The sequence below is a fragment of the Gekko japonicus genome, unplaced genomic scaffold (assembly GCF_001447785.1).
Source record: "Gekko japonicus isolate JY-2015 unplaced genomic scaffold, Gekko_japonicus_V1.1 scaffold709, whole genome shotgun sequence".
Taxonomy (NCBI): domain Eukaryota; kingdom Metazoa; phylum Chordata; class Lepidosauria; order Squamata; family Gekkonidae; genus Gekko; species Gekko japonicus.
Window position 1 is genome coordinate 579,711 of NW_015169796.1, and position 10,836 is coordinate 590,546.

The window sequence follows — 10,836 nt, forward strand, 5'->3', positions numbered from 1 at the left end:
ATGCGGGCTGTCATTCAGTGCATGGGGCTTCTCAGTGCTGGGGGAGGTGAAGGAAAGAGCTAATAGAATGTGACTTGACCACTGAGGAATAGCATAATGTGGAAGGAGGAGGAAAAGGGTTTGATTTTATTTATAAGAGGCTCTGTGTGTGTGTGCGCACGCGCGCACATGGAGATTTGTTTAGCATGCCATGATGCCTCCCTGAAGGGTACTGTTGGGTAGAGGACAGGGAGAGGCATACAGATGCAAATACAAGCAGTTGTAGCTTTGGGATGAAGTGGGGAGAAAGGCCCTGCTTTGAGCAGCAGATCAGCAGTACACTGAAATGGGCAGGCAATAAGAACATTCCCCAGAATCTACTGTTCCACAGCTCCGGAGGTTCACGCACCCTGCCCTCCTCAGCCACACATGCCTTCAGAACAGGTGTAGAGAACAAAGGTGTCTACTGTGTGGAAGTTCAGGTGGCAAGATATCCAAGGGTGGCTCCAAATGCACTTGCCTTTTTTTTTTTGGTATTCATACGTGTGGAAACAGGATTTGCAGGCTTTTAAAGCTACTGCCAGAACGAATTCAGATTATCCACCAAGCACCAGTGTTTCAGTGGCAGCAGACAGAAAAACCTGTTCCAGTGGTTAATTATATCACCTGCTACCTTAGCATGCTAAAGAGATCAGTAGCCAGATCTTGACTGTGGAAATTTATGATTTCTGTCCCACTTGATAGATCTCTTCGGCTGTAAAAACTATCACTAGCTGTTAACCAGTACTGGGGAATCCAGATATTTTCAGTGAGAGGGAACAGTGGCATTTTAACCCAGATCAGACTATTAGAATAATTGGTCGTAGCGATTGGCAAGGTCATTGGGAATAGACCAAGCTGTGCAAGAAGTCTTTCTGCCCTCACCTATAAGGTAAAGGTTCCCTTGCTCGAAAGCCAGTCGAATCCGACTCTAGGGTTGCGGTGCTCATTTCTATTTCAAAGCCAAAGAGCCAGCGCTGTCCGAAGACATTTCCGTGGTCATGTGGCCGGCATGACTAAACACCAAGGCGAAAGGAACGCTGTTACCTTCCTTTATCTACTTGCAATTTCTTGCTTTCGAACTGCTAGGTTGGCAGGAGCTGGAACTAGAGACGGGAGCTCACTCCATCATGCGGCACCCGGGTCTCGAACTGCTGAACTACTGACCTTTCACAGCCTGCAGTTCAGCGTCTTAACCACTTGAGCCACCGCAGCTCCTGCCCTCACCTGTACACACCCCAAAATCTCTTTGTTGGATTATTTGACTTTTCCTTTGTAGGTCCTCTGGAAGAGTTACTACTGAGTTTGCCCAGAGAACCAGACTCTCAAAATGAGGGAAGATTTTTAACCGAGTTTTGATGCCGTAGTAGGGCCTAGTCACGCAATACGTCTTACCCATCTACATCCCAAGTAGCAGTCTGGTTCTAGGAGTCCATGCCTCCTGGACAGTCACAGGCTCGATTTAGAATAGGGCCATGGTGTGCGGGGAGGAGGGTGTTGTAACTTTTCTTGTCCTTTTCCAGACCTGAAACAGCCCCAAAGGGTTCTGTTTTCCCCATTGGGGAGACCTATGTATACCCCATCATTACATGTGACGCTCCCAGCGAAGGAAACAGTGCCCCCCGGGGCTATTTCAGCTTGAGTTTAAGCCCCTCTTCCCACACACCATGGTACCGATCTGAATTGGGTCCACACACACCTAGGAGGCACCAACCCGATCAGCAGACAGACCTTGGGAAAGTGTGTCATGTCATTAGGCTCATAGTGTTCAGGTGGCACAGAAGCCTTTGTTCAGAGACGAAGAATTCCGTATTGGTTAAAAGCTTCTGAGGCTCACGTTTGGACTTATTTCATATCGTTGTGATTTACTATTGTGTTATATTATTAGGCTGTGTTAGTCTGTATTCGTTTCCTTCTGCGTTTACTTTTCATTTTATTTGCCATTCATGTGAGGGGTGCATTTGTGAAGTGAAAATTAGTTACCAAATTTTAAAAAGAAGAAATTTTCAGTTAGCACCATTGCACAATCTGTAAGAATGGAGGACATAGTGCTGGTGTTTTTATAGCTGCTGTGGTGTACAGTGGCCCTCAGTGTTTTTGCACCTTTTGTACATAATGCAAAAGGTTGGCCATGTGTTAATAGGTTGGGATGATGGTTTGCATGGTGTTTGTTGATATAATGGTTTGTGTTCTCTTAACCCCTGACCTTATTTTACGTCCTCTTGTTTAAACTTCTTCTTTTTTCCTTTGTGGAGATGGGGGCTGGACAGCCCTTCAACAACCAGTTCCTTCCTCACTCGGGGCCCCGAGGACCAGCTGTACCCCCTGGGATGAATCCTGCCAGCATGGGTGGTGTGATGGGTGCTTCTGGAATGTCTCCCATGAGCATGAATGCAGCCAGGGCTCCTGCCATAAATGCCTTGTATGGTGGACAGCGGATGCCCCAGCATGGATACCCTGGCCCTCCTCAAGGCCAGCAGATCCCCCGGCAGAGCGTCAAGAGGACCTACTCCAGTGAGGTGAGAACCATCTTGGGTACACATGGAGCTGAATGAGACCCTTGGTCCGTCGAGGCTAGTATTGTCAGACTGGCAGCAGCTCTCCAGGGTCTCAGACCCGAGGTCTTTCACATCACCTGCCGCCTGATCCTTCTAACTGGAGAGCCTGAAGACTGAACCCAGAGCCTTCTGCCTGCAAAAATAGATGCTTTGTCACCGAGTTTGCAGCCCCTTCCTAGGTATACATGGGGATGCTGTAGGCCACTGAGCTGTTTCTCTGGGGAAAATGGACTCAGGCACCACCCCACAGGCAAATGTTCAAGCAAATTTTGGGAACTGAATGCTCGCTCCCTGCTGCTGGGTGGTGTGGAGCCACAGCACTCATGTCAACTGCAGATTCATTCACATAGATCTCCCCCAGGCTCAGGAAAATCTTTGAATTCGGTCTAGGCGTAGAGAAGTGAAGCACAGCAGTTCTGTTCTCCATCTGTCCCAGGCTCTATGAATATGGAGCGTGCTCTGACTCTTTTGGCAAAGCATTACCACTCAACTTGCCAAGCCTTCTAGGATGATGCACTTATGTAGTGTAGTGGTTAAGTGCGCGGACTCTAATCTGGGAGAGCCGGGTTTGATTCCCCACTCCTCCACTTGCACCTGCTGATGTGACCTTGGGTCAGTCACAAGCTCTGGCACAGCTGTTCCTGAAAGAGCAGTTTCTGTCAGAGTTCTCTCAGCCCCACCCACCTCACAGGGTGTCTGTTGTGGGAAGGGGAAGGGAAAGGAGTTTGTAAGCTGCTCTGAGACTCCTTTGGGTAGTGAAGGTCGGGGTATAAATCCAATCTCCTCTTCTTCTTCTAAATGAGTGATACTAAAGGAAAAGAAGGTGCCACAAAGAGTCCCACGCCATCGACCTTAATTTCGACATTATTCTAACCTCTTTTATTCAAATCCAGAGTGGAAATCACTGCTTGGAAAAGACATAATGGACCCTCTGGACAAGGTGCTTAGAAATTGGATTGATTGCACTTGGTGGATTTCCAAAGAATCCTCCTAGTCTTCATTAAATTTGGCATGGCAATGCTATAGGCATTGTAGCATGCCTGTGATGGCTCTTCCCCATAAGGTGATTGCTTGTGTATAGGGTAAAGATCATCTGGTGGGTGAAAGCCATTGGATGTAAACAGAGGTCGTTCCGGTGATGAACACAAATTTGGGGTGGAGCTGTACTCACCTTCTTCATTCTGCTTCTCCTTGAGTGCACCCTGGTGGCAGCTTCTTCCAGGAATAGAAAGGTGGTAGATCATTTTAGGAGTGGATTTCTCCCTTATACAGTCCTAATGCCCAAATGCCCTCTGCTGCCAGATCATTTGTGCCGCGAAGCTAAAACCAAGATGGGCATGTTTTGTTTTGCTTTAATCACAGGATGCTCTGTTTTACCGTATCATGAAACATTTCCCCTTGTAAATGGTTTGAGGATAACCTTTGATTGGTATCTTGAGGTGAGGCAAGTTTCATCTAGTCCAATTAGAAAGTACAATGGTTATTGGAGAAAAGTGAAATTTGAAATTTTATTTGATAATAGCAGCATTCAGGGTAGCGTTGCAGACATTTGTACTTTGATTCTATACAAGGAAAGACCCTGCCTGAAGTTCATTGAAGAATGAGTGAAAAAAAGTATTAAATATAGTTGAGAAATAATTAGAAGTGGATTTGGATGAAGATGACACTAAATGTGACCTCTTCTGGCTTAAAAGCGAATTTTTTAAAATTAGGCATTGTTGGTACTTGGCACCACAGAAGGCAGGCACATATGTATCCTACATCCTCAGATAAGTGGTGGTTATTTTTTTAGTCGTGTTCCCAAAGCCAGCTTCTCTGGAATAAGGTTTTAGAACTGATTATTCAAACTCACTGGCTATAAATTCCCCTAGACCCGATGGTCATTCTACTGTGCTGTTTGAGAGATGACCTAACTGATATTTGGAACTACTAATCAGTTTGATTTTTGCAGCTAAAATTTGTATAGCGGATATGTTGGAAGCCTAAAGAAGCATCTGGCACATCAGCTAAGTTAACCCTTGTCTGGAAAATAACTCCTTTATGAAAACTTAATTCACATAGAAATCTTAGAGATGCTCTGAAAAAATTCTGATAGGCTTATTGAGAGCCTCTTAAGTATACCTTGGAGTGATAAAGCTAAAGATGGAATGGGTTCTTAATGTCTTTTTTGATGTTGTGGGACTTCATATATCATATTATTATTGTGTTTGTTGTAATGTCATAAACAAACACAAATGGCGGGCAAGAGCAGAAGAAAGCGCTCTGGCCATCCGTGGGTTGTGATGGGAGCTCTCTTGTCCACCACCCCCAACTAGCCACTTGCTGCTGTAAGGCCACTATTGGCCCAAGGCTGTATCTGCACCAGGTCATTATCTTGGGATCTGGTTGAGAAGGTTGTGCTGTCTGCCTCCCATCCTATTTCCTGTCCAAGATTGCCCCTGATTAGCACTCCACTTCCTTTCCCCCACTCATCAAAGAGGCGCTGTCCTTTCCCTGGGTTATTTGGGTCCAAATGGCCTGTGATGCTCTCCATCCTGTCTTTTGTTCCTCTCCACCTACCTCCATTAGCGGAGCCTCTTTCCTTTTCAAAAGAACCAGGGGGCTGTTTTGTACTTATCCAGCCATTCTCCATAAATGACAGCACTAACTTTTTTTTTCAAGAGGCAGGAGAGAGGGTTGTGTCTTGACCTTGCACTAACCCAGCTAATTTTACGAGCCAACAGAGACATCTCCTAGTGCTCTTCTCCTCCTGGTTCCCTTTTTTCTTCTGCACAGATCATCACAAACTTTGTTACGGGTGCAATTGCACACGATCTGTGTTTTGAAAGAAAAAACTTTCTGGAATCCTAAGAAGAGGAGCCATGGATAGAGGAGGCATTCGTGACAATACTGAGACAGCTTTGGAGAAATGGAATTTAAAGTGAAATGAAAATAAGACACAGATACACACAGTGCAGCTATACTTTGATTGTGACGTTCCTTTAGTATGAGGCGCATTAACGCGTAACCTCTGAAAATCCTCAGCAGGCACTTTTCCAGTCCTGTGCTTAACAGCTCTTTTAGATTGTGGAAGGAGGGGAGGTTTCCATTTGGCCACAGTAAAATAAGGTTTTTTTAAAAAAGAGAGACCAGCCTGGAGAGGGGGATGCAAGGGAATTGGATGGTGCTGTACCCCTATGGCAAGACACAAAGCAGGAACCATGTGAGAGTGATGAGGAAAACCTGGCAAAAGTCATTTTGATTCATTTCCAGAATGACGATTAATCCACACACACATACCAATATCCACTAACTTGAACTCTGTATCTATTGTTCTTCCACCTTTCCTCTAAGGAGCACAAGGTGACGCGTGGTCTTCTCTGCCTCCATTTTTATCCTCACAACAGCCCTGTGAGGGAGATTAGGCTCAGAGAAAATGAATGGCTCAAGGTCACCCAGTGAAATTTCATGACAAGCAGACGTTGGAACTTGTGTCTCCCCAAGGTGTAGGCCAACCTTCAAACCATTAAGCCACACTGGCGCATGCACTTCATATAAAAACATGCCTCAAAACAGGTAAACCCCCAAATTCTTGCAAAGGCTTCTGCGCAGCAGCTGCCACTCCTCTGAGTTGTAGAACCACCTCCCCAGGAGCAGTGCTTCGTTTCCTCACTGCGGGCCTTCTAGTAGGCCTCCTTAAGGCCTTTGAATAGAAATATTAGCCCTTGTTTCAGTTGTCACTTTTCAGTTCTTATTTTAAAATGGATGTTATTGTTGTACTGTTGTACTTTTTATGGCAAGGGGGGGCATAGGAGTGTTCGAAGTCACATCAGTCACCACCTCTGTGTTTAGCTTACTGTCCCATTACTGAAATTATCTCTATTAAGTGATTCTGTCATCCCCATCCTTATAGTGGGGGGATGTTCACTTACCCCTTTGATCACCCTGTCCAAGTTCCAGTCAATCTCTGCAAGAGGGAACCAACTTGGGTAGTAGTTAACAGTAGTTCCCAGGTTTTCCCCTAGCATTCCAGGGACCTAAGGATGATGGAGCTGCAAGGACAACAGGACATGGCAGGAAAATGGAGCCCATTTTTGAAGCCCAGGATAGCCTGATCTTGTCAGAACTCAGAAGCTTGAGACTATTAAGGAATACCAGGGTTGCTACACAGAAGCAGGCAATGGCAAGCCACTTATGAATATGTCTTTCCTTGAATTCCGTATGGGACTGCCGTAAGTCGGTTGCGACTTGTCAGCGGGGGAAAAAATCTGTGGTAGTAGATGACCTTGGGCAAGCCATAGCTCTGACAAGAGCTGTTCTTGAAAAAGAGCAGTTTCTGTCAGAGCTCTCTCAGCCCCACCTACCTCACAGGGTGTCTGTTGTGGGGAGGGGAAGGGAAAGGAGTTTGTAAGCCGCTCTGAGACACCTTTGGGTAGTGAAGGGCGGGGTATAAATCCAATCGCTTCTTCTCTACTTCTAGTGAAGAAATTCTCCTTCACCGCCACAGGTGCATCCATCTCACGCTGTGCAGGGGAGCTTTTCCAAATGGGAAGAGACTCGATAAGGCTTAGTCTAAATTCTAATCAGATTTCACTCTCGGTGGCTTGTCTGCAAGGTGTTCTGCAGATAAAATCGCTTGCATCTGTGCTTAGACGCCATGTCAGGTAAAGGTCCTGGGCGGGAGGTGTCCCAGCCTGTGAGCGTGGTTTGTTTTTCAATGCGTTTCTGTTGATCTCAAAGGAATACCTTTTAGTAACCCTGGTATGCAAGTTATTATAATTCTGCCTTGTGTCCTTTGTCTCTTCTAGGGCTATCCAGGACAGCAGTACATACAAGGTGGCCAGTACCCCTCCCAAGCTGGACAATACGCCCCCAGTGCGCCTCAGGCCTCCGCTCCATCCCCCTCATACCCTGGCCACAGGATGCCCATTCAACAGGGAATAAGCCAGTATCTTTCTGCTGCCGGCACTGGCGGCCCATATTATAAGGTACCCAGTTACTAACAGCTTCCAAGATTCTTGGTGAATGTGAATGGTAATTTCTTTGGTCAATTTGGATAGAAGGCAGAGCTCTAAAATAAATAGGTGTTACAAACATGGATGGGAGGGGGAAATGGAGCAGAGCTGGCAGTGGCAAAAAAATTCTCTTGCTGCAAGTTACACTCTGTGTTTTGACATATATCTCTCTCTCCCCCCCGCCTCCACCCATGCCCATCTCACAGACAGATGAAGGTGGCTTAGTCTGGGCCATTGTTGACAGGATTGGAGCCAATGCTCCCTCTAAGCTGTGGAGTCTTGTGAGCAAATATTTTACTTTGTGAGCAAGCAATTTGGCCGCTGCATAAATTAGTTTGTTCTGGAGCCATCCTTCCTGAGCTAAGACAAAAATGTGTGAACCAGAGGCTAAAGAACTGTGAGCTAGCTCACAGTAACACAGCTTAGAGGGAACACTGATCCTCTTGTTAGGTTATGTCCATCATTTCTACCAAGGAGTCCCTTTCTCCTTTTATCGGTAAAATTTCTTGTTCTCCTCCGCCAACTCACAAAATGGTTGCAAATCATTCAATGAGGAGGACAGAAGGGGGGAGGCGGGGTTCTCTTTCTTGTCCCCATCCTGTGCTGCTCAGTGGCAGGAATATAAAAAGGATCCAATCCTTGATAAGAGTTTAGTCCCCAAATTGGCCTCTCTTAGATGATGAAACCACTTGCAGCGTCAACCTAGTCCGTTACACCTTTCTGTTGAAGTCACCCCGTTTAAAAGAGGGTGACTCTGCTTAGGATGGCTTTGTCGGTCACTGTCATCCAGGTACTGACCTGGAGGTGAAGTAAGTTTTCCAACTCTAAAAAGTTGAGGAGAAAAGTAGAGTGGTTAAGGCTGAGCCAGTTTCAGTCTTGAGAACAGGAGTTGTCTGGGAGGCTTAGACTACTGTGGTAACACTGGTCTTTGGGATTTTCTCCTTTTCAGCCTACCGATCAGTTCAATGGTCAAAACGCTAATTTCAATGGAAGCAACTTCAACAGCTATGGACAGGCTACCATGAATGGGGTGAGTCTGTTGTGTCAGTCCAGGGCTATGTGATGTGGTAAGAGTTTGGCATTCGGGCTTAAAAGATAGGGAGTCCAAATCCCCAGTAGGCCAAGAAGTTCATTGGGTGGCCTTGGGCCAATCACTCTCTCAGCCTAACATTCCTCACAGAGTTGTTGTGAGGAGAAAATGGAGGAAGGCAGAACCATATATGTTGCTTAGCTGTGATGAAGACCCCAAATGAGTGCCTCCTAAAAATGGCCCTACGGAACAGCAATTGTTGTTACCACAGATGTAGGTTACAGTCCGTCCATGCTGAAGATACAGTATACCCACAAACACACATGCAGCCTTCCTCGTATGATTGGTTTTCTTGCTTTTGAAAATGGGATGTGGAACAATTTGTGGACCACACACACAAGACCCATAGTCTTGTGTTAATCAGTCCATGTTCTGTCACTGATATGGTCTGAACCCATGAAGCTGCCTTATATACCATGTTTCCCCGAAAGTAAGATCCCCCGAAAATAAGACCTACTTACAGTTTTGCCTCTCGCTGAAATATAAGGCATCCCCCCAAAATAAGACCTCCCCGATAATAAGGCTCCCCGGAGCAGACAGGAAGTGCGAGGTCTCTTTTAATCTGAGAGCCCGCGCCGCCACCAGGACGAGCTGCCGCCTGCTGCTCGCTCTGCCCTGATGGAGTGTACCGTATTCTTTTTAATAAGACATCCCCTGAAAATAAGACCTAGTGCATCTTTGGGAGCAAAAATTAATATAAGACACTGTCTTATTTTCGGGGAAACACGGTACCATTGGTCCATCAAGATCAGAACTGTCTACACAGACTGGTAATAGCATTCCAGGGCCTCAAGCAGAGGTCTTTCCCATCACCCACTACCCGGTCCCTTGAACCTGGGACCTTCTATATGCCAATCAGATGCTCTGCCACTGAGCCACAGCACCTCCCCTATTCCTTGACAGGATGGAGAAAGGAAATTTCAAAGCTGTTCTTTGCTGTGTAATCCTGAGTACGCGTCAGTCCCTTGTGCTTCGCCTAGAGCCCCACACTCTGTGGGGATAGGTAATTAATAAATGGAATGAAATAAATAAAATAAATAAGTCACTCTGCCAACATTATCCTCCATTTTCATTCATTCAGTTCCTTGAGATGGAACTACATCTGTGCCTTCCCTCATTCTCACGAAGAACCATGAAGAACCTTTTCTCATGAAGCACCAAGCTTTCTTCAGAGATGTGTTAGCCTAATGTTTGCTTCTCCTTTCAGCCTGGAAGATCCATGCCTGGCTACCCCAGCTCCCCACTACCTGGCAACCCCACGCCTCCAATGACACCTGGAAGTAACATCCCTCCATACATGTCCCCAGGGCAAGATGTGAAGTCACCCTTCCTTCCAGACATCAAACCCAATATCAATTCCTTGCACCCCTCTCCCTCTGGTAAGTCTCAAGTCAAGGCCCCAGAATTCTGACTGAATTGCATGTATTCACACAAACCTGCAGACTGGGGTGGAGGAATGGGGGGGCCTTATGGGGCCTTGAATGCACCACTTATTTATTTCCTTCTTCTAGGTAGATATTGGGCAGTATCTTACCATGGACCTGAGGCAGTTCCTATGAGGAGCCTTCCACCAGTTTCCTCTTCCTTTGGAGGAAGAGCCATTTAAGTTGGAAAAAGACTCCATAGGCAGAAGGAAGTCTTTAGATTTTGCTTAGAGGACTGGGAGAATAGTGTATTGGGTTCAGACAATCCTATCAGTGTCCTTGGGCATGCGCATACATGTGACCTTCCAGAGACATGTGCGCACGCACGCACACACACAAGCTTTTTTTTTAAACTTCAAAGTCTGCCGCCGCTGTGGCATGGTGGCCAGATCTGGCTTTCTTCTTCCTCTCTTCCCTACAAAAAACGAAAAGGCTCTAAATAGTCACTTCTTTTTCCAATAGGCTGATGACCTGTATTGACCTTTGAGGTTACAGGTCAGTAATTCAGCAAGACTTTTTAAAAGACTGCTTTGCTGTACAAAAAGAAGCATTTTCCTCAAAAAGTTAACATCTTAACCTTTAAAACTGCTTCCTTCCCTGTGTGCCCTTTTGCCGCCCCCCGAACTAAACAAGAAGGCCCTTTTAATTCCACCCTTATGCCAAGTTTGAACAATAAAGACTGTGGGGAAGCATTCTGTATCTGCCACACGTTTGTGGAATCCCCTCCCATGGGATCTCCGCCTCCCCCCCCC

At 46.2% G+C, this 10,836-nt stretch overlaps 1 protein-coding gene across 1 annotated transcript in view; it reads left to right on the plus strand.

Annotated features, from left to right (window-relative positions):
- ZMIZ2 (zinc finger, MIZ-type containing 2) overlaps positions 1–10,836 on the plus strand; it is a 119,324-nt gene that overhangs the window by 84,542 nt on the left and 23,946 nt on the right. Inside the window, exons 6-9 of the mRNA XM_015417064.1 lie at positions 2,274–2,537; positions 7,364–7,543; positions 8,520–8,600; positions 9,868–10,039. Coding sequence (XP_015272550.1) covers positions 2,274–2,537; positions 7,364–7,543; positions 8,520–8,600; positions 9,868–10,039 — 697 coding nt within the window. The remainder of the gene's footprint in view (positions 1–2,273; positions 2,538–7,363; positions 7,544–8,519; positions 8,601–9,867; positions 10,040–10,836) is intronic.